The sequence below is a fragment of the Dermacentor silvarum genome, chromosome 9 (assembly GCF_013339745.2).
Source record: "Dermacentor silvarum isolate Dsil-2018 chromosome 9, BIME_Dsil_1.4, whole genome shotgun sequence".
Taxonomy (NCBI): domain Eukaryota; kingdom Metazoa; phylum Arthropoda; class Arachnida; order Ixodida; family Ixodidae; genus Dermacentor; species Dermacentor silvarum.
The window spans coordinates 10,799,392-10,824,507 of record NC_051162.1 but is presented as its reverse complement, the minus strand read 5'-3'; the positions used below and the strand labels follow the sequence as shown (position 1 = coordinate 10,824,507).

The 25,116-nt window shown below is 43.8% G+C and overlaps 1 protein-coding gene across 1 annotated transcript in view; it reads left to right on the top strand.

Moving 5' to 3' along the window:
- The first annotated feature begins 3,368 nt into the window (after positions 1 to 3,368).
- LOC119465124 (methylthioribose-1-phosphate isomerase-like) overlaps positions 3,369 to 25,116 on the top strand; it is a 49,141-nt gene continuing 27,393 nt past the window's right edge. The window contains 2 exon segments of the mRNA XM_049655593.1: positions 3,369 to 3,498; positions 24,057 to 24,214. Of these exon segments, the coding sequence (XP_049511550.1) occupies positions 3,492 to 3,498; positions 24,057 to 24,214 (165 nt within the window). The 5' untranslated portion in view covers positions 3,369 to 3,491.

Genomic DNA, 25,116 nt, shown 5'->3' with positions numbered 1-25,116 from the left:
TTTTCAGAGTTGCAGTGAATTGCGCGGCTGTACGAACCGTTCGCCTCCCCACTGCCAGCGTTCTTCACAATGCTTGCGTTTTGAAAGCGAGTGCTCGAGGTCATCCAGTGAGGTATTTACAGGTTTACATGGTTCGTGCTTACTATGTCCACTATGCTTACTATTTTAATTATAGGTGAATGTTTACTACGAATTATATGGCCACTATAACTAACGTATAGACTCGTGTAAGGGCCACACTTTTCTGTCGAGATTTTAACGAGCCTTTCATGAGACCGGGCCATTTGACCAAATTTTTTCAACTACGAGTATGAAATCCGCCGTAAACCTCCGCGATCGCCTCCTCTCGACATCCAGTAGCGATGCGCGAAAGTACGCTGCGCGCGACAATTCGCTGTTGAGCCCGATCAGAATCAGCGCACGGAACGCAATTGCTTCTCGGTTGGATGTCTGTGTTTTTTTTTTAATATTGGCTGTCAAGTTATGGGTGCGGCCCTTACATGGATTTACACGTAAAGAATCTTCCTTCGTGTAATTGTCTTCTACTTCGTTATCACTAATACTGCTTCGCCAACCGGCCAAACGGCGCTCTTTATTTTTTTAGCACTTTGAGTCCGAATATAAGCGATGCTGCGCATGACTTCTAGACTTCTATTTATTCTGATTTTGAGTGAATCTGGCTTGGCATCATTTCGGTTACTGAGTGAATTCTATATACAAGGTGTTTCAGCGAATAGTTTCCAAAAATTTTTAAAGGTGACCTGTGGCAGATAGTACAATTCTAGTTCATGAGCTCGTCTACTAGAAGAGGCGGGCATTACTTGCACAAAAAATTGAAATGCATAATCGACTAATTAACAAAATTAACCAATTTAGTTTTTAGCTAATTACCTTATGGCCCATGTTGCAATTTACAAATTCTTGCCGTGGAGTGCGGATCCACTTTGAACGAAATCTCAGGCTGTCACCAGTGTCGAGGTATTAATTCTCTTACTTGCGGAGAAATACATTGGCGTACCAGTCACTTTCTCAACAAAATGTTGTGTTATGCATAAAAGCACAAAAGTATGAAAAGAACAAATTATGGGATTTGTGTGCCAAGACCATGATCGGATTATGAGGCACGTCGTAGTGGAGGACTCTGGAATAATTTAGACCACCTGGGGTTCTTTAACGTGCACCTAAATCTAAGTATACGGGTGTTCTATCATTTCGCCCCCATCGAAATGCAGCCGCCGTGGCCATGAGTTGACCCCGTGACCTCATGCTTAGCAGTCCAAAACCATAGCCACGAAACAACCACGGCGGGTAAGCGCAAAAGTAACTGGAACGCCAATGCATTTCTCCGCACTGTTCGGGAATTAATATCTTGAAACTGGTGCCACCTTGAGAATTAGTCCCTAGTGCTTCCGCCTTGCGAATTCCATGGCTAGAATTTGTAAATTTCAACACGGGCCATAAGTTAATATGTTAAACCTAATTGGTGATTTTTTTAATTAGTCAATTATGCATTTCAATTTTTTATGCAAGTAATGTCCACCTCTTCGAGTAGACCAGCTCATGAACTAGAATTGTGCTATCTGCCACAGGCAACCTTTAAAAATTTTTTGAAAGTGTTTGCTGAAACACTTTGTGTTTCACCTCTGCATGCAAGAGGTGATGTTTCCATCCCTAATGCATAAATGTTGTAAATAATTTGAAGAGCTTCTTTTTCTTTTATTTTGTCGCCAGTCGTTAGCATTGCCTACGGGAAAGAGAATCAATATTGAGGCACATGTCACACACGTGCTTTTCACACCCCGTTGATAGAAGACTCTGCCGAAGGGGTCACTGAAGTTTGCAGGTTTTTTTCCGGGTCAAAAAAGCACGCAAAGTAATTTGAAGCGAGGTGAACATACATGAACATATTCATTCTCTAGGTATAGGCTATCTATTTAGTTAGCTACCTCCTTCTCTTTAAAAAATATGAACTTTGTCCTTTGTATATATTTAAACATATTGTGTTTGTGCGTGGTGTTATCAGCGGAAATTTTTAAAAAATGTTAAAGTGAGGAAACACGGATGAGCCGCTACTGGTGCTTCTAATGCGCTTGTCTTCCTATTGTCAGGATTTGCCTAAATAAAGCAAAAGTATATAAATTAAAAGCCGTGCACGTCCACGCCATCAATTGTGCCGTAAGCTTTCAGCCACAACAAAAGTGAAAATGTGAAGGCAACGCAAGAGAATCCTCAAATTCTGTAGGTAACAGCGGTAATGACATTTTAGGGGCGGGGGGGCCCCCGGGTAAATGTAGGAGGAGGCTCGAGCCCCCCCGTAGTTGGCGCCTATGGTAGGTAGGCTTACTTTGGGAGCACATGGAAATACACCGAACCAGGGGTACAGGCTGACATGGGATGTCGTCCTTCGAGGGCAGGGAATCCAGCAGCAAGATAGGATTTCAGGAGTGATTGAGAGAAATGGCAGAAAAGCGGTGGGCAAGGAGAGTTTTCAGTTATTTGTACATGAGGAATCTTGACACAAAATGGAGGAAGCTGGCCAGAAAATTGTCAATCAAATATTTGGACTGCAGGAGGGGTGCAGACCAGGAAACAGCGGTTAAGAAAAAGGTTAAAGAAGCAGAGAAGGGTCTATGGAAAACAGGGATGCAGACGAAATCAGCACTAGGAGCATAACGGAAATTTCAAGCAAGAAATTGCCAAAGAAAATATATGTGATAATTCTAGGGGAAGCTCTGTGTTGTTTGAAGCCAGGACGGGAGTATTGCGGACTAAGATGTACCGAGTGAAGTACCAAGGTATAGACGCGCTGTGTGGTGCGTGTGGAGAGGAAGAGGAAACGGGTGAACACCTCATACTTTTCTGTAAAGAGCTTAACCCTACTACAGTGTACTAGAAGGTTCTAGTACACTGTAACCCTACAGTGCAAAGCAACGGGGCTGACTTTTTCGAAAGCATTGGGGTTTAGGGACAGTGAAGGCAAAATAGACTTTAAGCGGGTAGAAATAACCAAACGGAGGTTATCTGATTGGTGGCTAAAATCAAGGCAGGGGTGAAATTTCACCCACCACAAAGTACAAAATATGTTAATAGTCACGGCTAGGTGGCGTATTCCACCGCCCGATTTAAATGGTTCAGCCTCATCCATCCATCCATCCGAAGCCCTTTTTTTATTTATTTATCTATTTATTTGTTTAGTTAGGCTAGAGTTTTTAGACCATGATTTAGACCATTTAGACCCTCCGGCCAGGACATTGCGTATGTCCACCCGTTACAAAGGGGCTGGCCGCCACTACATCATCATCAGCAGAAATTGATTTTTATAATTTTTTTTGAGCAAAATTGATTATCATTGCTTTCCACTGGTAGCGTACGCGGATACGCACAGTGCTCGCCCGGCTGGCTGTGTGGCATGGCTCATTGCCTTGGCTGCCACGTAGTTTTTGCATTTTAATTGCCAGGAGACCAAAGAGCCTCTACTGACACCTGAGTGAATGGAACGTGCGACTTTAGTGGCAGAAGACAAGCAGTGCACCTTCTCGTACAGGAGCAGAAATAAAAGTTGCATGTCGAGATACGCTGGAATCATTCTCGCGAGCTTGTAAACGGCTCACCTTCGTCATTGCACATGCCGGTCTGGTAACGAGCGACAACCAGCAGTGCAAGCAGATTGGACAGTGTCCCACCTGGTTGCGCCGACAGTTGCCGTTGAAGATGAGCAACTTGCATTGCGAAGCAATCGGGTGACGCAGGCATCTGCTGCCACAGCTGACACAGCCACATGGACTACCCGGAAATTTAGCGTTGCCTCCGTTCCAACCTGCACATTTTTTTTTTGTTCTTTCAGGGGCCGGTAATGCGTAGCTCACACTTGGTGTCCCTCTATCTCTCAATATGAACTTGGTCGGTTTCGTGTGCATTACCTTCGGCAGCCACTTTTGCGCGCCTTTCCACCCAGGTGGCTATCAACGTCACACATGTCGGACCATGTCAGCACGTATGCTGGTCTACGATTTGGGAAGTTACCGCAAAAAACACTCCAGACGTAGAAAGAGGCAACACGAAGCGGTACTGACAATGTTGATTTAATGAAGCGAACGCCAAGCTTATATAGATCAGACACACGTGTGCACCTGAAAAGCAACGAGAAGGCAATTAAAAACAGAGTGACCTTCAACTGGGGTGCGATACAAATGTTAAGATAAACGCTAATAGACTACTGAGGCACCTAAACACATGTGTCTCACGTGGAAAGCACCAAAAGTTCTTTCTGGGTAACAACAGATTATCAGGGGAAATAATGGCGAGCTGGAAAGAAGAGACATTGTAGCGGCAGTAGTCATGCAAAGGATGGTTATTGCATTAGTTCACCGGCATTTGCATTGCTGCATAGGCCGAGCGAAATCACAACGCTCATCACACCAACTTTCTGCAAATAAACAGCTTTATTATAACAGCATCGATGTTTACATGAAATAAAAGGCATGTGAATAGCACTTCATAAAATATAAAGCTGCATAACATGCATAAGTGTTCATGTGCGAAAAGATACTATGTACAGTCCCACGACACATTTCTTTTGGACACAAGCTGTGAGCCGCTGAATGAAGAAATACATCTGACCACATAGAGCCATTGCAGGCTGGCATGTTGCTAAAGTTCCTCCACTTTTGTAGCTGAAGATGTCACACCACTTCGTACACAATATTCAACAAACTGCAGCTCAATTTGAGCACAAACACGCAGCTTTCACTAGGGCGTATTCTTTTGCGACTGTTCATCTTTTTTTGGTCCAGACTGCCTACTCTCTTTCTTGCCATTACCCATTCGAGAAATTGTCATGATATAAAACAGTTTAAAATTTAACACTGAAATGTTTTTGTGTATGCATTGGTTTGAAGCGTTAGAACTAAAGTTTACAATATAAAGGCTCAGCGGCCACTTCGATTACCACTGCCGGCAGTGCGCTGTCGTCGTTTCGATGGTGGTGACGTCCCAATGCTTGGACGTGAAACACATCACAGGCTTGCTGGCTACAATGTTTCAACAAGCAAACGTATTTGTGAGGGCTGTGATGAAGACAAGTTCCCAGGCTGAAGCTTCCCTTGCTCATCCATTATTGATTGGCTTAATGTTAAACTTCACTTACTATTCTGCAAGTATATTTCAAAAACTTTGGGGAGCACACTGCGCTCAGGTTTGTCATCTGCTGTTTGAAAGGAAAGAAAGATTGTTTTTAGTGATTCGTCATGTTTGTGGAATGTAGAGTAGGCTGGTTGTGTGATCTTGCCTTTGCTAATATCTCTTATCTTACTGTGCAGGGCTAGCCTAGTAATTGATTTCATGCCAACTGTTAATGAACCATGTAAGAGTGACTGCCAGATATTCAGTCAATACAACGTGTCATTTTCTCAAAATTGCATTGAGCCCTTTTGACCATTTTAAAATTCTTTGCATTTTCATGTAAGAAATTATCATTGTGAGGGAGCATGTGATACTTGGTGGTATTGCCCACCAAGATGATTTGCAAAGAGCAGATGACAGAGTTTGTGCATTAGCAAGTACGAGCTTGCTACCTTGTTCCTGTTCTAGTTGTATAGTTGTAATGACAAGAAAAGAAACAAGTTATGACTCAATGTGTTACTTCTCCGTTTGTAATAAAATGCCCTTAAAAGCAAGTAAGCTTGCATTTCAAATTTTAGCTTTCTCGCTCGGTATGATACAAAACTGTAGACTCCTGCTTTCCTGATAGGGCTCGCATCCCCCTATATCTGGTAAACTTGCGAACACTTCATGGTTCGAAGGACCTGTTGTCATTATGGTGACTGTTGAGCTTTTTATGCTCAACATCCGGTGAGGGCAGCTTGCAGACCAATAATCTCTTTTGTCCATCTTCCTGAAACGAGAACTTATGAAGCCATGACAAACATGCAAGCAAAAAATGGTGAAACAAAAGTTCACGGTTATAGTTGAAGTGTTCAGAATTTACCTTGCGAGGATTCTGGCCCTTGATGTTACTTCCAGTGGTGACGCATTCACTGTTGACTTGTACATTCAGAGACAATACAGTCCAAAGAGGTAAACAAATGTGAGAAGTGTCTTGGAGGCTGGAGTCGAAGAAAAAAAGAGCCTCAATTAGTACGGTGGAAGTGTAGGTGAGCTTGTCATTGATGTCTGACCTTAAAACAGTGCTCCGTGACAGAAAAGCACACCCACACAACGCTGTTTTGCGTTTGCATTTCTTTCAATGGTGTCCTTGTGTGGGCTGTGCTTGGTCAAGCCTCAATTAGATGACAGTTGTTTCTTCCAGATACTAGTGATGAACACAGTAATTTTATTATGTCTCAAATGCAGTTAATCTAACTGTATCACCGGAAGTACATTTGCCACTAATGTGCCGTGAATTTATCACGGTGTATCATTTATGCAGATGTAGGCAAAACTATTTATTATTTATGTGGTACTTCATGTTAGGAAATTTAGCGACGTGGCAAAATAGCAAGAGCCTTGTTTGAATTGCCATTGAAGTGCAATGACTATCTAATTTTAATTATTTTCCAGTACAAGATCAATCTGTCAAAAGCACCATCCAGAAACCAGGTGCACACCGACCACTGCTATAAAGTGCAAGCACATAGCGAGCCTCGCCACTCCAATCCAAAGGGAGGAGGGGAAGAGGTATATAGACAGCAGGGCTCTACCGTTTGTTTAAGTGTGCTGAAACAATGCGTAGTTTAAAGTATGTAGACTTCTATGGAGATAGTGAATCCAAGAGCCACATGGCTGTCGAGGCTGTATGTGGAGTGAACAGCGTGCAGAAACTAAAGTGCATTAGACATGTACAGAAGTGTGTTGGATGCCACCTGTGAAAATTAAAAGACTGTTCGTGGACTTTGAGGCGAAAGAATGTTAAGGGATGGTTCGAATCAACCAACGGCATAACTATTGTGGTATTGCCACCAAATCGAATGTCACAGACCTGCAAGTGATGAAGCAAGCCACATTAGTGAGCCTGTTTCAGTGTAGTTTTACAGATGAAACTCCGAGGCATGGTTTGTACCCTCTTGGCCCAGGCCTTGGTGCAGGTTTAACCGCAGAACTGCACTTGGTAGCGGATGCTACAAGCACAAGGGAGGCCTTTCCAATGAGATGCATAATAAAGTGAAGCCTGTGTATGCTGACCTCTGAGTGCCTGCATGGGAGAACCCAAAACTCCAATCCTGTGACAGGATGATTTGGCAACAAGTCCCCAAAGACCTGAGCCTTCCCATCCTTCTGTTCGGCCTATATAATGCTGTATGTCACATCAACAAGGGGAACAGAGGTACAGCAAATACTTTGATTGAAGCAGGCATTGAACCGGGCCACCACACTATGGTAGCGTGTTGTACGAGAGACCCAGTACCATGTGAAGGCGCAGTGTCAATCAACCAGTGATGATCTCTGCAAGTAAACAAGAGCAGAAACAAAAGCAATAAGATAGCTCAGGACAGCTAAACAGGTCCCTGGTGCATTTTATCCATTCTGGGCATTGTGATCTTGCTTGCACAAGAATCGGCAAACTTTAATTTCCTTTTTCTCTAAAGTTCATTTTCTGCACCCTTTCGTGGGAACATTCATAACTTCGGAATGGAAAAAAAAATTATTAAACTTTGTATGCTCCTTCCTTTATTATTATTCTGTGCAGTGAACTAAGATTATTGAAAATAGACACAGTCGAACCCGGATATACCGAATCTGAAGAGATCACAAGAAAGTTTGATATATAGATTAATCTATATTTAAAATAATAGGCTGTGAGCCAAACGGCGGCTTACCGATTGGTGCATACGAAGGCCGCTAAGTTACTGCACGCAACTCTGAAAAAAAAAGCAACCACACTTTATTTACCTGCGAAAAAATTGCTGGATTACTTTCAACTTCATTGCAAAGTCCAAGTTCTTTTGTTTACATTTGCAGTGGCCGTTGCTTGCAGAAAATGAACTCACGAATAGGCAAGGCACTCAACCCACGTGACGACGCCACGAAAATCGGAAAGAAGGAATGTTGACATTTGAGGTAGCACGCGGGCTAGCCCAATAGCTCAACGGGGCACAACTGACGGCACATTCTCTTCTCCAGGTGCCAGAAGACCTGAAGGTGCACAAAGAAGTGCACTTTGAGGTCTTCGGCCTGGCTTTGCGTTCGATATATCGAATGTGCCAGTGAACAGGTGTTCTGTATACGCGTGCACCAGCTCTATAGATTTGCATGAGATTTTCAAGGGGATTTTATAGCAGTTCGACATACACAATAATTCGTCATATGTGGGTACGATATATCCGAGGTCAACTGTAATACGTTTTGATGCATTTTTAGTTCATTTCAGACGCTTTCTCGTTTTTTTTTTTTTTCACTTTACCATGCTTCCCACTTATTGGATGGCAAACATCATTGCACAACTGGCCACGTTAGTGCAAAAAGGCTTCACGTTCCCACACTCCATTTGCAGGCTATGAGTAACTGCCCAGTTTGGGAAATTTCTGTCAATAAAAAAAATTAAATTATAAACTTTTTTAATGTTTAAAGCACTTGGATCTCATTTAAAACTGTCCTTTAGAAGGTAAACACGATATAATAATCTTAAGCTTAAAATATACACACAATATCACTCTAAAGGCACTGCAAGCTGCATTTTGTTATGTTGAATAGTTTTTGCCATAAATGCTCAAGTCCGGAGGTTGGTGAAAGCAAAAATGCTGTTTTTTATTCCTAAGGTTCTGATTGCCAACAATGCTTCAAGCTAGGTGATACTACCAGATGTCATTCAAAAGTGCAGAATGTAAGTTTACTAGTGCATTATAGCTCACGTCTCTGTAGTGCGTGCAGAAAGCACAGTGCATCCGCCAACACTGTCAAAAATGTGGTGCATGCACTGCTAGAGTGGGACCACCACCTTAAGGCAAATATCCTAATCTCATCTTTCGTTATCAGTAAACATGTCATACAGTACATACCAACTAGGCCAAGTTCAAGTTCTAAACCTATTTTCCCGTCTTCCCTCATTTCACCAGTGTGCCCGCGAGGGCGTCTGTGTGAGCAGGCATTTGGTGTTGCGACACCATGGATCCGCGCACCTGGGGGTTTGACCCTTCCACGTGTAACTGTGTTCAGATTGGTCGTGTTTGTGGAAAAGGGGATCCTGGGGATTGAGCCGAAGCTGAGTGTTTGGACCTTTAAGGCCCCTCAGCGGAAGCAACACAACCCTTTGGCCTCTACTTAATGCAGACGGCACCTCTGGACTGACCCATCGGGGTGAAATCAGTAGTTGCCTCTTCCTATCCTGTTCCCGAATCTTCGTGTTGCTCTCTAACTCTCAATTTTTCCTGTCTTCTCCTCACTTCCTTTTACTTCCAATTTTGCAGGCAGAAAGGATAAACCTTGGGTGTCTAACCCCCCTTTGTTATACATATTTGGTTATAGTAGAAACATACAGTTGGTGTTTGTAGGGCCTGTCTTTGCAGGTCCGACAGTGTCCCCTTGTTGGTCTCCACGATGGGTGACCGGCATTCCTGCCGAAACAATAATGTTTTCACGGCTCGTTCACTTCCTGCATTTTTCGGTTGCCCCCAGAAAAAGGAGCACACCGAAGAAGTCTTTAAATTTTTCGGCTACCACAAGAGCAACTTGCCCGACTAGCATGTGATCCAGTGTATAACCAGACAAGGTAGTGAGAACCATTTCTCCTTTCCTCGTTGCAAAGTGCTTGACAAAGACTATAAGAACCGGTTATAAAGCTATAAAGTTGGCTAGCGGAGACTTTCTTTTTGAACTCCGAGATAAGAAACAGCATGACAAACTACAGAACCTAGTATCAATTGGAGACGTTCCTGTCACTGTGACCCCGCACCGCACTATGAACACCAGCTGTGGTGCGATTTTAGATGATGATTTGCTGGAACTAAGTGAGACTGAACTCTTAGAGGGCTGTTGTGACCAGAATGTTATTAATGTCAAATGAATTAAGATGAGGCGTGATAGAAAAGCGATTCAGACGAAGCATCTTATTTGAACCTTTGGCTCGACTGTACTGCCCGAGACTATTGAGACAGGCTGCATAAAGATGCAAGTCATCGATGCTTCAAATGCCGGAGTTTTTGCCACAGTTCACAGAATTGTTGAGGTCAACTGACTTCCGCCAAATGGGCAGAGTAAGATAAACACGAGCACCGACTCCGCTGCAGTGCGAATGCCGGGGTCCTTTGCTCTTTCCCTCCGCTCCTCTTGATGCTTTCGCAGGTGCTTCCCTTCTGCTGCCAGCCAACTACTCTCCTTGCGTAGCGCTGTCTGCCGAGGTGCGTGGCAATCACTCAACAGCTTGCTTCCATGTGCGTTGCAGAGGATGGCAACGTGGAAGGGGCAGTGCGGCATGCATAGAGCGTGTTGTCTGCTGGAAATGCAGGCCCTCAGCTATGGTACCTGAGCCGTCTCAATTTGACAGCAATCAAACACAAAAAAAATATATGTGCACCGATACTAAAGTGCAAATAAACATACGGCACCGCTTTTTCCGCACATATGCAAAACAATTTTTACATGTCTCTAGAGGAAACAGACGATAAATAATGCTGTACAAAAAGACTCAACAGCAGTACTTGTTTTTCACGCCTCAACGTCTGTGAGGGAGTGAGTGTTCGAAATTTTCGTGTTCCACGCTTTCTTTGTTTGCCATGTGTGCAGTATGTTTTTCATGCCTGACGGAACAAGGTTGTCGCAGAAACGAGACGAGACAGCTGTGTTCGATGCGAACAAAATCAAGATTCTTCTTTTTCTTTTCTTTTTATTGCTTTATTAGCGCGCGCGCTTTTGGAGCCCGCCGTCTTCTTCTTTCTCGTCTTGTCCGCTCCCATGAGTTTCAACAGCTTCCGGCCGCGAAAAGTTTCCTTCTCATCAGTAGAAGCAACCTTCGAGTGTGTAAAGGTTTTGAACAGGTCTCCGAACGAGTTTTCCTTTGGATTTTAAGAGACAGGAGCGCGGCTTCCCGTCGACTCCAGAATATACTTTAATGACCTTAGCCAGGTTCCAGAAGGATCTAGGAGTACGTGCACCGTTCAAAACGATATCTCCTTGGTTCACTGTCATTTCTTGCTTTTTTGTGTTACACTGCTCTCTCAGTTCTTTCAGATATTCCTTGTTCCATCTCTTCCACCAATCTTTCGTAATTTTTTGCTTATTTCTCCACATTTCTTCTATGCTGATCTTTTTTTCACCTTCTGTACTGTCTTTGATCCTGTGCTTTCCACCTTTATATCAGCCGGCAAATTAATAGGTAGAGGCTCATCCGGTTCGCTGTATACATAGGTCAACGGTCTGTTATTAAGGACAGCTTCAACTTCAGTTGTTAGTGTTTGCATCTCTTTTCTTGATAACAGTCTTTTTCCAATAACTTTCCTCATTGTTGATTTCATGCTCATTGTTGATTTCTCCGTGTTAATCACTGCCGCATTTGAGGTGCATGTGCTAATCGCATAACTTTCACCATGCTCAGTGTCGTCTTCTGCTTCAGTTTGTTCTGTAGTTTTCTTTTTCAGAGCTGACCATTTTGGACCATGCCACCATAGTTCTGAGTTTATCAGATGCTCTGTGCTTACACCTCTGGTCATCAAATCAGCTGTGTTTTCTTCACTTGCAACGTAATTCCACTCTGACAGTTTCATTTTTTCCTTTATCTCCTTCACTCTGTTTTTGACAAAATTGTTGCGTTTTATTGCGATAGCAATTATATGGACACTTCAACGGGATTTTTGCCGTCGGCGTCGCCGTCAGGTTCCGTATAGATTCCAAGGGCGATAAAATCGTCGCCGCGCGCCGTACGAGTAAAAGCGCGCGGGGGACGCGCGCTACCACGGAGAGCCAACGCACGGCGGAAAGCAAACGCGATTGTCGCCCAAAAGGCCGTGAGGGTATGGGGGCGAGGGAGGCGGGGCGACGCTGTGCTACGGCACCAAATGCTTATCTTGCAACCCAGCGCAAGGAGAACTGGCAACGCAATCTCCCACGCGAAAGCAAAAAAACTCTGCCAACAAATACGCTTGCACTGGCTGTGGTGCCGTGGCCCACACCGTCTCTTGTCTCCACACGGCTCTGACCTTTGTAAATGCCGCTCAGTTTCCGTTGAAGCGATAGACCGCACGATTCTTCGCCCGCTGCAGCGGCCGCGCCACCGTTTTGACAGTCATTGTCTGCGGTCATTCAGTGTGATCTATTCATGTTTGCTTGTGCGCGATGACACCACGCTTGTCAATTCAGTTAGAAAGCGAATGTGTCCAAGTTTATGCGGCCGATAAAACTACTCTACTATCCCTACTCCGAATAGCTCTCTACCAATTTGCTATCGCAATTGATGCTTCGCCTTTCGGGCGAAACTGCGACATTTTTTTTCTTTCCGCTTAACCAACTGAGAACAATGGTTGAGTCTGTCCAATATCTCATTTCGTTGAGTTTTCTTACAAATCCTCTTCTGATATATTCAGAGAGGCGTGCAGATAGCATCGCAGCCATTAGCTTGAGTCTTGGCAAAGACATTTCTTTCATTAGAGCTATTCGTCCTTTTGCTATGAGTAGCTCAGACTGTTTTTGGTTTTCGTAGGTATTTATCAAGTAGGCGGCTGTTCCGTAAGTACGGGCTTGCATCGGAAAACAAATGAAGATCTGTGTGAAGAGGCTGGCTGCCTTGGTTAATATCAAACCATTTAGGTATGCTGAAGTCTTGTATGTAACAAAGGCTGGCTGCCTTGGTTAATATCAAACCATTTAGGTGTGCTGAAGTCTTGTATGCAACATAGGCCTCGTCTCGCTGTAAATCTTCGGAATGCATGTAAGAATGCTTCTGTTGAATCCAGTTCCTCCACGACGCTGTTTCATCATCTGGTAGTGGATCATCCCAAGATGTTCCCTTCCTCCACATGTTTTGTATTTGTCGCTTAGCTGTCACTGTGAATGGAGTGAAGACGCCCAGAGGATCGTATATTCTTGCTGTTAGCTGTAGCATTTGCCTCTTCGTAATTGGACCTCTCGTATCGATGTCCTTTATGTCAAAAGATGGGAGGTACAATTTATCTTCCTCGTAATTCCATCTGATGCCAAGTACCTTTATCTGGGTTGAGGTTTCCATGCCTGTGTATGTTTCTCTTGTATGTTTATAGTTTGCTATAATCCAGGCTCATTCATTTTGAACTTTCTGAGTGTCATTGACGCCTCTTGAAAAATGTCTTTTGACTCTTTATAAAGTTTTTCGGCTTCTTCTGGTGAGTTGACTCCCAGTATCACGTCGTCGACGTTAATGTTGTTCTTCAGCTGCTTAATCGTTTCCGGAAAGCTATCTTCCAACTTGCTTAGGTGGTTTTGTACAGTTGCTGCAAGTAAGAAAGTACTCGGAGCTGTTCCAAACGTAACTCTGGACATTCGCCATGTCACAACTTTTACGTCACTACCACTTGGAATTCTGTCCCACCAAAGAAAACGCAATGCATCACTATCTTCTTCGTGTATTGAAATCTGCAGAAATGCTTTCTCTATATCAGCTGTCATTGCTATGTGATGGTGTCAGAAGTTCATCAGCATATGCACCAGATCACAATTGAGATTCGGTCCTGTTTCGAGGTTATCGTTTAAAGAAAACCCTTTTATTGACGATGAAGACGCATCAAATACAATTCTTATCTTTGTGGTTTGTCGATCTTCCCTTATTACTGCCTGATGCGGCATGTAGTAGCAGTGTGTCATCGGTCGACTTTTTTCGTCAACCACTTCTGCTACTCCACTATTTAAATAATCTCTGATCGCACTGTCGTAGCGCCGGAGTATGCTTTCGTCCTGTAGCCGTCTAGTGAGTTGTCGTAATCTGTTCATAGCTAAGATCTTGTTTTATTGCGATAGCAATTATATGGACACTCAAAAGCAGATTTCTGCTGTCGGCGTCGCCGTCGCCGTGAGGTTCCGTATGACGTCAATGGAGATGAAATTGTCGCCGCGCACCGAACGCTGTATGTGCGAGTGAAAGGGCGCGAGGGACGCGCGCTTTCACGGGGATTGAACGCACGGCGGAGAACTAATGCGCGTTCTGCGCTGTGCTCCCTTAAGGGCTGCAGAAGTAGGCGTCTCTTTCCTCCTCTACAATCACCATATATGTAGAGCAAACGTGCCTTCTTCCGACGCACGAACGGCCGTGGGGGGGAGGGGGAGGGAAGGGAGGCGACGTTTAGCTGCGGCACCAAGTGCCTATTTATATCAGAGGCTCCGGCAACAGTCACCAACGCCGCACGCATTTTGAGCGAACGTGGGCAAAACTCCGACGGCGTCGACAACAGTTCTGCGTGTTGCCGGTGCTGCTGCATGTCCAAGTTTATACAGCTGATAAAGCTGCTATCATTACTCCGTATAGCTCTCTTCAAATTTGCTATCGCAATTGATGCTTCGCCTTTCAGGTGAAAGTGCGACAACTTTTTCATCAAGTTCCACGTTATCTTTCCATGGAAGTCTGGCAGAATATCGCTTCTCTTCAAATTTTAGATTCCTCTTGAAGTGCTGAATCACTTCTTCTTCTCTCCTGGTTTCTTTCTCAGGGCACTTTATGCCTAGATTTTCAATATCCCAGAAATGGCTGAGTCCTGTCTGTATGTCGCAGTTATCCACGTTGACGTTAAGTACCATTACGGTTGACTTCTCCATTATTGTTGCTGATATCCTAGCTTGACCTTGTACTGTCCAGCCGAATATGGTTTCTGCTGCTGTCAACCCTTCTTGTAGTCTTCAGATCCTACCTGTCATTACTTGCCAATACTGGTCTGATCCAATAAGTATTCCAATTTCTATGCATGATGTGCCTTTACATGAACCGTCAGCCAGCTTGAATCCGTCCTCTTCATACTTCTTTTGCAGTGAGATAGGCAGGAACGGTAATCTTTCTTTTGAAATTATGTGTACCTCCAGTGCTTCCAGTACCACTTATTCACTACTGGAGGTACTTTTCAGTTTAACTTCAACTGAATTCATCACTCTTTCATTTTGACCTCCTCCGAATGAGCCTATCGCGAGTCTTGCTTTTCCTTTAACCTTACAGCCAAGTTTCTCAGATAGGCTTTTCAGTATGAATGATCTTTGGCTGCCAGTACACTACAATAACATGACTGCCTTCTACCTTCTGCTAATGCAACTGCAGTCAGCAGAAATACACTTGATGAGTTGTTCATAAACTGGCAAGTAGATGTTTTCTCTTCCTTGTAGCCGTCTAGTGAGTTGTCGTAATCTGTTCATAGCTAAGATCTTGTTTTATTGCGATAGCAATTATATGGACACTCAAAAGCAGATTTCTGCTGTCGGCGTCGCCGACAGCAGAAATCCTCTTGAAGAGGAATCTTCAAGAGGATTCAAATCTAGGCATAAAGTGCCCTGAGAAAGAAACCAGGAGAGAAGAAGAAGTGATTCAGCACTTCAAGAGGAATCTACTTTCACCAAGAGTAGATGTTTTACACTGTGCTGTCAGTTCTTTGCTTCGGCACATAGATGTCGCATGCCATTTTCAACCTAATGTTCAACCTTGCACCTAATGTTTGCCTTACATATTTTAGCAGTATGGCGAGTCCTGGTACAGCAGAAACATCTGTTTGCCTCTCTGAGCTTCATTTTCTTGTCTTCATAAGGCATTGTTTTCCTACAATCATCAGTATAATCAGTGGTATTTTCGCAAAATATGCAAAACTTTGCAGCTGTACTTTGAAAATTAACAGTTCTTGTATGCAGCTTACTCTCAGTCCTGTGGCTGTAGCTTTCTCTCGTTTCTGTTGACAATTCCTCTCTGCACTCTACTTGATCTTCGATGTATTTCATCAAGCGCCTAAGAATATCTTCTTGACGTAAAGCCACATTCTGATCTCGTGATGAAGATCCACTGATCGCTTCTCTTTGTTTTAACTGGAATCCAATGTACATATCCACTGGCATAGCTCTTTTCAGGATCGGAAGCAACATCGATGCATAGGACTCGCTTTTCAATCCTAAGGATTCCAATCCACGTATGTGCACTTGCAGCTTTTGTGACAGCTTTCTTAAACCGTCATTGTCGTTGCAGCTTGCTACTGTATTCAAGTTAGTCAGTTCTTTCATGTGCATTTCTACCAGCACGTCATCTTTTCCGTACCTCTGCTTGAGTAGATCAATGGCGTTGCCATAGTTACTGTCGGAAAACTGTAGTCCCTCCACGGCAGCTGCCGCTTTTCCGGTTAGTGATGACAGAAGGTACGTAAATTTCTGATTTTCGTTCAAGTCGGTTCTTTCGTGTACAGCTGTTTCAAATTGCCACCAAAATCTCTTCCATTTCATTTTATCACCGTCAAACTTCATTAGTTCTAGCTTTGGTAGCTTCACTATTGTTGCTTGCTGCGGTTGTCTAGCTTCGGCATTAAAGTTAGGTTGCTCCCTCACTGTTTGCCGTACTTCTTGCCGAGAAAGGTACGCGTTGATGTTGTGCAGAGCACTTATTATCTTTAACTTGTACTCATTTGTTTTCCCAAACTCCGAGTCAGCTGTTTCGGGTGTTATGAACTGCTCCATCTGCTCGTCCGCTTTCTTTAGCGACTCTGCAATACCTTTAATCAGGCTGGCTATCAGCGACATCCCTGTAGGATCGTGATTCTCCTCCAGTTTCTTTTCAGCATCGCTCACTAGGTTTGTTATTTGCGTCCTCAGCATTTTTCGCTTCTTCAAAATCACTTCTCTGTTCATCTTGAATAACTGAGGAAACCGCTGGTCGCTTACAGATTCTAACGGCGAGGCGTCATCCGAATCTTGGTCGCCCTCTGTGTCCGTGCCGCTCCTTGCCGTCGATGTCTCGTCTCGTTGCCGTTGGTTCGCTCCGGGGCCTCCTCTTCGTCCCTCTTCTGTGACCCTTCCGTCGTTCTGGTAGTCCGTGGCCAGTTGGAAGAGGAGTAGCCGCTAATTCCTGGTCACGGCACCATGTCGCAGAAACGAGACGAGACAGCTGCGTTCGATGCGAACGAAATCAAGATTCTTCTTTTTCTTTTCTTTTTATTGCTTTATTAGCGCGCGTGCCTTTGGAGCCCGCCGTCTTCTTCTTTCTCGTCTTGTCCGCTCCCATGAGTTTCAACAAAGGTATCTTGCTATGCCTGCAGAGACTGAGCAACAGGACAGGAAACGATGCAGTGTTTTGTTTCCGGCTTTAAATCTGGGTATGGAAAAGTACGCGACAAGTTTTCGCTCTTCGCAGCGCCCTCTGATCAGCTACTGCACCATTGGTGACAAAAAATTCCTGAAAGTAAGCAAGTGCTTAAAGCAAAGGACAAAATATATGTGTGCGACACTTCGAGGAGCACCTTATTTTTGGTAGTTACTTCAGTGAACACAAAGGTGATGTCCTACTAGATGTAATGAAAATGCCTGGACTTGGAAAGGGAGCCGTTCCTTCAATTTTTGAGGGAAGTCTGGCGCAGCTCAGTGATGCTGAATGCCTGGAGAAACCAGAAGACGCCGATGCAGAAGGACGGAACGAGCTCAATTTGTCTACAACTACACAAAGTGCAGGCGCCTTTCTTTACACAGACAGGGGCCGTAACGAAAAATCTCAGCCTTGCCTTCGACAAGATTCCCGCTGTTATGGAGACGCATAATTCAAGCTTCCCTTGTGAAATTCATAAGCAGAATTTTTTCATTATTATGTTTTAATGAGAATGCAGCAATTTTGCTCGCAAGAGGACCGGGCCACATGAAAAGCATCGTGAGAAAAAAGAAGCAAGCGAAGCATCATTGCACTCAATGGATGCTCAGATAAAAAGAGTGATGAACGTCACATTTGCATTAAAAGCTTCTTTTCACTGTGGTCTGTCATTACTTTAGACCGGATGAATGGCCGTTATATCCTCTTCCCCTTTTCCAAGTTTTACTTTCCGTCTTAGTAGTTTCCATAATTCATTTATTTCCTGTTCCTGTGCCTTGTATAGTTCTATGTAGCCCACCTCACAAATGCCTTGCATTTGGCCTGTATAAAATAAATGAAATAAAATGATACATTACTTGTTCCTCCCGCTAATGTCAGTCCGTGAACCGCAAGAGCTATGTGCGCTACAGGCGTCGGGTCATGCGCAGAGCTGACGACAAAATGGATTTTGGCAAGCAGGCGCCATTGCTATAGCAATGACAGAGAAACCCGAGCTTTTTTCTTTTTTTTGCTTAGCCCGCTCGCGTCTCTGGGCCTTAGGTTTGTTGGATGACCCGCCTCCCCCTCTACAGTTTTTCCTCATTCATAGCGCCGTCTGGCAAACACCCTGTAAAGCAGGCACCAGCGTTGCAGAATGTGGCCCTTCCAGACGAGCAGAGTCAGCGCTCCTGTCTTATCTTACTTCGTGGGCAAATGCAGTGCTCATGAACACCCGTCTGAATCCTGCAAGAACACTCCACATTCTGTTAACTGTGATGGGGATCAAGCCAAGTGCTCATGGCCCTGCCCATCTTGGAAAAAGAAAGAAATTCTATCAATCAATGTGAAAGAGAATGTATCATTTAAGGAGGCACGGAGGCGGGTGTCAGTCCTGCAGAAGTGGCACGCCAGGGGCCAGTGCTGCAATGACTCCCGGCAGCTGTCCGGCCCACACGCAGTGAGCTGGCGGTGTCGTCGTCTGCGCCCCTAGTGGTTGCAGCCAGTGCTGCTCCACCGCCCCACAAAGCGCATCAACCTCCAGGTTGGTGGTCTCTAGGGTCTCGTCTCTTGAGGCGAGGCCTTCAAGGGAAACAAAGCACTTGCTACAGTGCATGTCCAGCACCCCGCTAGAGACGACAGGCATATCTTCCAGCCAGACTGCACGGCCAGCAATATTTAGAGGAGTGCTACGCAATCTAGATGATTTCAAAGAACTGTACAAACTTAATTCAAAGGTGCTGTGTATTCAGGAAACGCACCAAATATCAACACAGACAGACTTTCTCAGAAAATGCGCCACTTTTTGCAAAGATCGCGATGACGCTGTTGCTTCATTGGGCGGTGTTGCCATAATAGTCTATAAAGGTGTTACTTCCCAGCAATTGCACCTCTGAATGCCCCTTGAGGCAATTGCCATCTGAGTGGTATTGTTTGATAGACTAGTTACAATTAGTCCTCTATACATCACTTCTAGCTATCAACTTTCCAGAACAGCATTTGATAACATTATCAACGAACTTCACGAACCTTATGTAGTCATAGGAGGTTTAAATGCACACAGAACTCTATGCGAGAGGTTGCCCGATATAAAATTTTCTTAATAAAAAATGCTTAATAATAAAAACCCTACATTCTATAGCGTTGCACACAAAACATATTCTTTCATAGACCTAAGCATAGTATATAGGCTCATGCCGTACCTCACGCCGTAACTCATGCCGTACCTCGAGTGGAGTGTCATTAAGAATCCGTACGGAAGTGACCACTTACCGAAAAAAACGGGATGATTGCTGCTAACATGTTTCCCGATGGAACGTTGACTCGGACTGGTGGGAACTGTTCTGAGTACTTCCATCTTTAAGCTGGGATGACATTACCTCTGGTGATGTAGATGGTGCTGTGGCATATTTAACAGGCTTTATAATTGAGGATGCCACGAAATGCATTCAGAAAACTAATGAACCAGCCTATAAATGGCACCTCCCGTGGTGCAACGACGAATGTCAAAAAGCACAGAAAAATCAAAACAAACCTTGGGGACGACTTCAAGACTCTCGAACAGCCAAAAACTTAACTAATTTGAAGCAAATTAAGTCGTAGGAAAAGAAGAACACATCGACATACAAAGCGAGAGAGCTGGGAACAGTATATCTGCTGTATTGATTCTGAGACTGATGAGAAGAAAGTGTGGAACAGGGTAAATAAATTAAATGTCCTGGAATCGCATTCCTTACCATTATTAAGTACCCAAGGCGAGAGCCTTGAAGATAAAGAAGATTTTCTAGGCGAACACCTTGAGCATATCTCTAGTGTGTTATAATACACACAAACTTTTATGCAGTTCAAAGAACATGCAGAGCAACAGCCACTCCAATGCAAGTGTGCGCAAAATGAGGCATGCTATTGTCCATTTAGTTTAGCTGAAATCCAGGCACTTTTCAATAGTTTTAACAAATTGGCACCAGGTGGTGGTTGTATTATTTATGAAATGATCAAGTACTTAAATTCAGGGTTTGCACTCCTGTCTCTTTTCAATGCCATGTGGGTGGCTGGGCACATTACGTCTTCTTGCAAAGCAGCTATTGTAATCTCTATACTTAATTAAGGCAAGGACCTGTCCTCAGCGAGCAGTTACAGGTCAGTAGTTTTGACAAGTTGTCTGTGCAAGCTCTTTAAAAAAATGATAAACTGGCACCTAATCTATTTTCTAGAAAACAACAAAATACTAGATCCTTTTCAGTGTGTCTTCAGAGAATGGAGGTCAAATACAGACTACCTTGTCTGCTTTGAGGCATATATTAGGGCTGCCTTCATACATAAACAGATTTTCTCCTAGTATTTCTTGATTTAAAATAAAGTGCATGATACGGCATATTGCTTCAGAATTCTCCGGGACCTTTCTGCCATGGGTGTCCATGGCAACATGATAAACATAATCAAAAGCTACTTGTCAACTGCACCTTCCTTGTAAGGGTAGACCAGGAGGCTTTGTCCAGGTTCTTTAATCAGTAAACTGGTGTTCCACAAGGTGCCATCCTTAGCTGTACAGTTTATTGTTAAAATGCATTCTCTAAACACGATGCAACCTTACCATCTACGAACGGCATGTCCAGGCTATATAATGTGACTAAATGGGCTGATGAAAATGGTTTTAGGTTGAGTGTACAAAAATGTGTGTACATTCTCTTCACAAATAAGAAAGGAATTGTACCACACCCTACTATTCAGCTCTCTGGAAGTACCCTGTCTGTAACCCGCCGTGGTTGCTCAGTGGCTATGGTGTTGGGCTGCTGAGCACGAGGTCGCGGGATCGAATCCCGGCCACGGCGGCCGCATTTCGATGGGGGCGAAATGCGAAAACACCCGTGTACTTAGATTTAGGTGCACGTTAAAGAACCCCAGGTGGTGCAAATTTCCGAAGTCCCCCACTACGGCGTGCCTCATAATCAGAACTGGTTTTGGCACGTAAAACCCCATAATTTAATTTTTTACCCTGTCTGTAGCCACTCAACACAAATTTTTAGGCATCATTTTAGCCTCGAAACATATTCATTCCACATACAAAATACTTGAAAGCTAGCTGCCTAAAGACAATGAACTTATTGAAACTTCTATCCCGACATCTGACTTCTTTTACAACTGATCTTCTGTCAGAGAGTTCTTCTCACTTCGTGTGAGGAAACTGAGGGAAGGGTGTTGTAAATGGGTGTCCCACTTTTAGAACATCGCCTAATGCCTCTAGCGAAGCTGCTACCACCGTGGCAGTGGCAGCTGGTTTAATGCAACACGTTGTTCGTCGAGGTCACGAAACATGCTCCACAAGCACATATCCAAGTGCACTTTTTAGAACTTTAGTCGAAATACTCATGCCTGGAGTATTGACACATCTAGGCCACACATGCCAGTGTGTCTTATGCAGCACTCGGGCTATCTTTTTTTTGATGAGATGTTCTGCACGCTGAAACGAGTATTTTAGCGGCTGAAGCATATGCAGGACTGTCGGCTGTGAGATATATCAAGAAAACAAAGTTACAAAAAGACTTTATATTCACTGTTAGATCCTTTATGTTGTTCTTTAAATGTAAATGTCCTTTAAATGGTCTTTATTCACCCCTCTGTATGACACACATATCTAAGCACCATGTAACAGTATGCTGAGTGCCAGAGCACAGAGGCATTCACGGCAATGTGCTAGCAGGCGAAACCGCCACATCCACAGCAACAAGAGCTTCCAATTCTTCTCTAGCTGTACCCACTATAGATTTAAAGCCCTTCGTTCTTATAACCTCTTAACCTCTTACTGCTAGTAACAGTAAGAGGTTACTAGCAACATTTGTAGGATGGTGAAACCTCTAATAAACTTTGTACAATAACGATACAGTTGGGCACTTTGACGCCCACATTAAAATCGCGACAAATTGATATGTTCTTTTGTGAACTTATAGGGCACACATATGGCACACGCAATTACTTGCATACTGGTGGCCAACTTCCCGTTTTTGGTAGATGTGGTGAAAGGCTGACCATCCTCAATGTTCTTATGGAGCGTCGGGAGGCAGAAGCTGAACGGAAAAAGCACTTCCCTCTAGCCTACCGGCATCATCATCATCATCAGCCTATATTTATGTCCACTGCAGGACGAAGGCCTCTCCCTGCGATCTGCAATTGCCCCTGTCTTGTGCTAGCTGATTCCAACTTGAGCCTGCAAATTTCCTAACTTCATCACCCTGCCTAGTTTTCTGCCATCCTCGGCTGTACGTGCTTCTCTTCTCTTGGTATCCATTCTGTAACTCTAATGGTGCACCGCTTATCCATCCTACGCATTACATGGCCTGTCCAGCTCCATTTCTTTATCTTAATGTCAACTAGAATATCGACTATCCCCGTTTGCTCTCTGATCCACACCGCTCTCTTCCTGTCTCTTAACGTTAGGCCTAACTTGGTTCAGTCCATTGCTTTTTGTGCGGTCCTCAACGTGTTCTTGAGCTTATTTGTTAACCTCTAAGTTTCTGCCCCATATGTTAGCAACGGTAGAATGCAATGATTGTACACTTTTCTTCTCAAAGACAGTGGTAAGCTCCCAGTCAGGATTTGGTATACTGCCTGCCGTATGCACTGCAACCCAATTTTGTTCTATAAGTTTCCTTCTCATGATCAGGGTCCCCTGTGAGTAATTGACCTAGATAAGCGTACTCCTTTTCAGACTCTAGAGGCTGACTGGTGATCCTGAATTCCTGTTCCCTTGCCAGGCTATTGAACATTATCTTTGTATTCTGCATATTAATCTTCAACCCCACTCTTACACTTTCTTGGTTAAGGTCCTGAATCATTTGTTCTAATTCGTCCCCAGTTTTGCTAAACAGGACAATGCCATCTGCAAACCTACGGTTGCTGAGATATTCGCCGTTGATCCTCACTCCTAAGCCTTCCCAGTATCTTTGTAGATATTTGCCAAGATATTCACGTCTGCCTCCTGTACTCCTTGATTATGCAATGCCTCTATGACTGCTGGTATCTCTACTGAATCAAATGCCTTTTCATAATCTATGAAAGCCATATAGAGAGGTTGATTGTACTCCACAGATTTCTCAATGACCTGATTGATGACATGGATATGATCCATTGTAGAATATCCCTTCATGAAGCCAGCCTGTTCTCTTGGTTGGCTGAAGTCAAGTGTTGCCCTGATTCTATTGGAAATTACCTTGGTGAATACTTTATACAATGAAAGCAAGCTAATGGGTCTATAATTCTTCAATTCTTCAACATCTACCTTCATATCCCCCTTCATTTGCCTTGTTCTTTGGCACAAAACAGTTTTTTTGAAATGGAAAAAAATTTTCAATTTCTTGCATGATGTTGTGCTACATATGTCATCAGCCCAAGACATTTGTAGAGTACATGCCTCTGGGCCCTTGCATTTTAGGGCCTTGGCGAGGCTGTAATGCTACTGCCACTAACTCATTTTAGTACATCGTCCCTTTGTAAACATACATATTATAGTCATAGTACAGTCATAGTATAGTAATAGTAGAGTAAAGTGCATAAAATTTAAAAGTATTAAAATAATGACAATGAAGGTGGAGTGCCTTTATCGTCATTATTTTAATACTTATAAATATTACACACCTTAAGCGACAAATTTTTAAGCCTTTCTACAGCGATGTTTCTTCTACCTATCAAAATTCATTGTTCCATCTCATTGAACCGTACTGATAACCGCTCACCACTAGCATGGTGCTGTTTGGCCATATCTGGCAGTTGCACCCCTAAACACTACACATCATCATCATTCTTCACCAGTGTGCACTGTTGGGTGGAATAAAAATTGATTGATTAATTGGTTGGTTGATTGACAATTGTCTTCCAGCCAGTCGTGGAACCCTTGTGGCGAGAAGAATGCTTCAGGCAATTCGGTACCAGGCAGGCACGCTGGAGATTCTCGACCAGCTGCGGCTGCCCCATGAAAGCTGCTACCTAACGCTGCCCGATGCTGGCGCTGCCTGGGAAGCCATCCATTCTATGAAGGTGAGCCTGTAGGGTATTGTTATTATTATTATCATTTGGGGTGATTGCCACACTGATGCTTGCCTCGTTCGTGCATTCCCAAGATGTCCGTTTCAATAAATGTGCTCAAAGTTCCTTAAATGTAAGCAACATACCGAATTAGGTGATTTTCTCACAATTTGTGCACGTCAAGGTGACTCAGGGCGGTAATTAGACCAGTAATTATGAAAATTAGACTAGATAACCTATTACCCGAAAGTGGTACGGCTGATTCTAATGCGACTTGAAACTTGCCATCCGAGGAGTTGATAACTTGCAAAAAGATGGTGCTGTGAATTTTCGCAAGGAAGTGTATTCCGGTCAATTTTGCCAACAAAGCCTAAACTGAGCTGCCGAAGAGTTCAAGTGTCACCACGTCCTTAGCAGATGTCCTTGAGTCACATGACTGTTTACACCTTGCTCTTGGGCAAGCATGGAGTGAGCGCCCTTAAGTAGCACTTTCATGATCTAGTGCTGATAAGTGATGCTGTTAAATTTCACAAACAGTTACAACTTTATATGGGCTAGTGTGTGTTCACAATAAAGCTTAGTGTTAACAGGAACGCAAGGAGGAGACAGGACACCCAGGGCGCTTCAAAAATGCATTTTCATGTCAACTATAGGTTTCGTATAACAATACCAATTCAATTTTGTTCGTTTCTGCACTTGTACACCTTGCTCTTTTTTCATGAAAGAATGTAGTTTGGGCATGTTGGCATTCCATTTAGCCTTTTGGGGCACAAAAAGTACACAGGTACAGTATAAGAGTGCTTTGTGTGCGTCTTTTATACCGACCCTGTGTATTTCTTGTGTGCTGAAAGGCTAAATCTTTTTTGTGTCCTTGCTTTATGTGAACCCACTAAGGCAGCAGCAATGGAAAGACA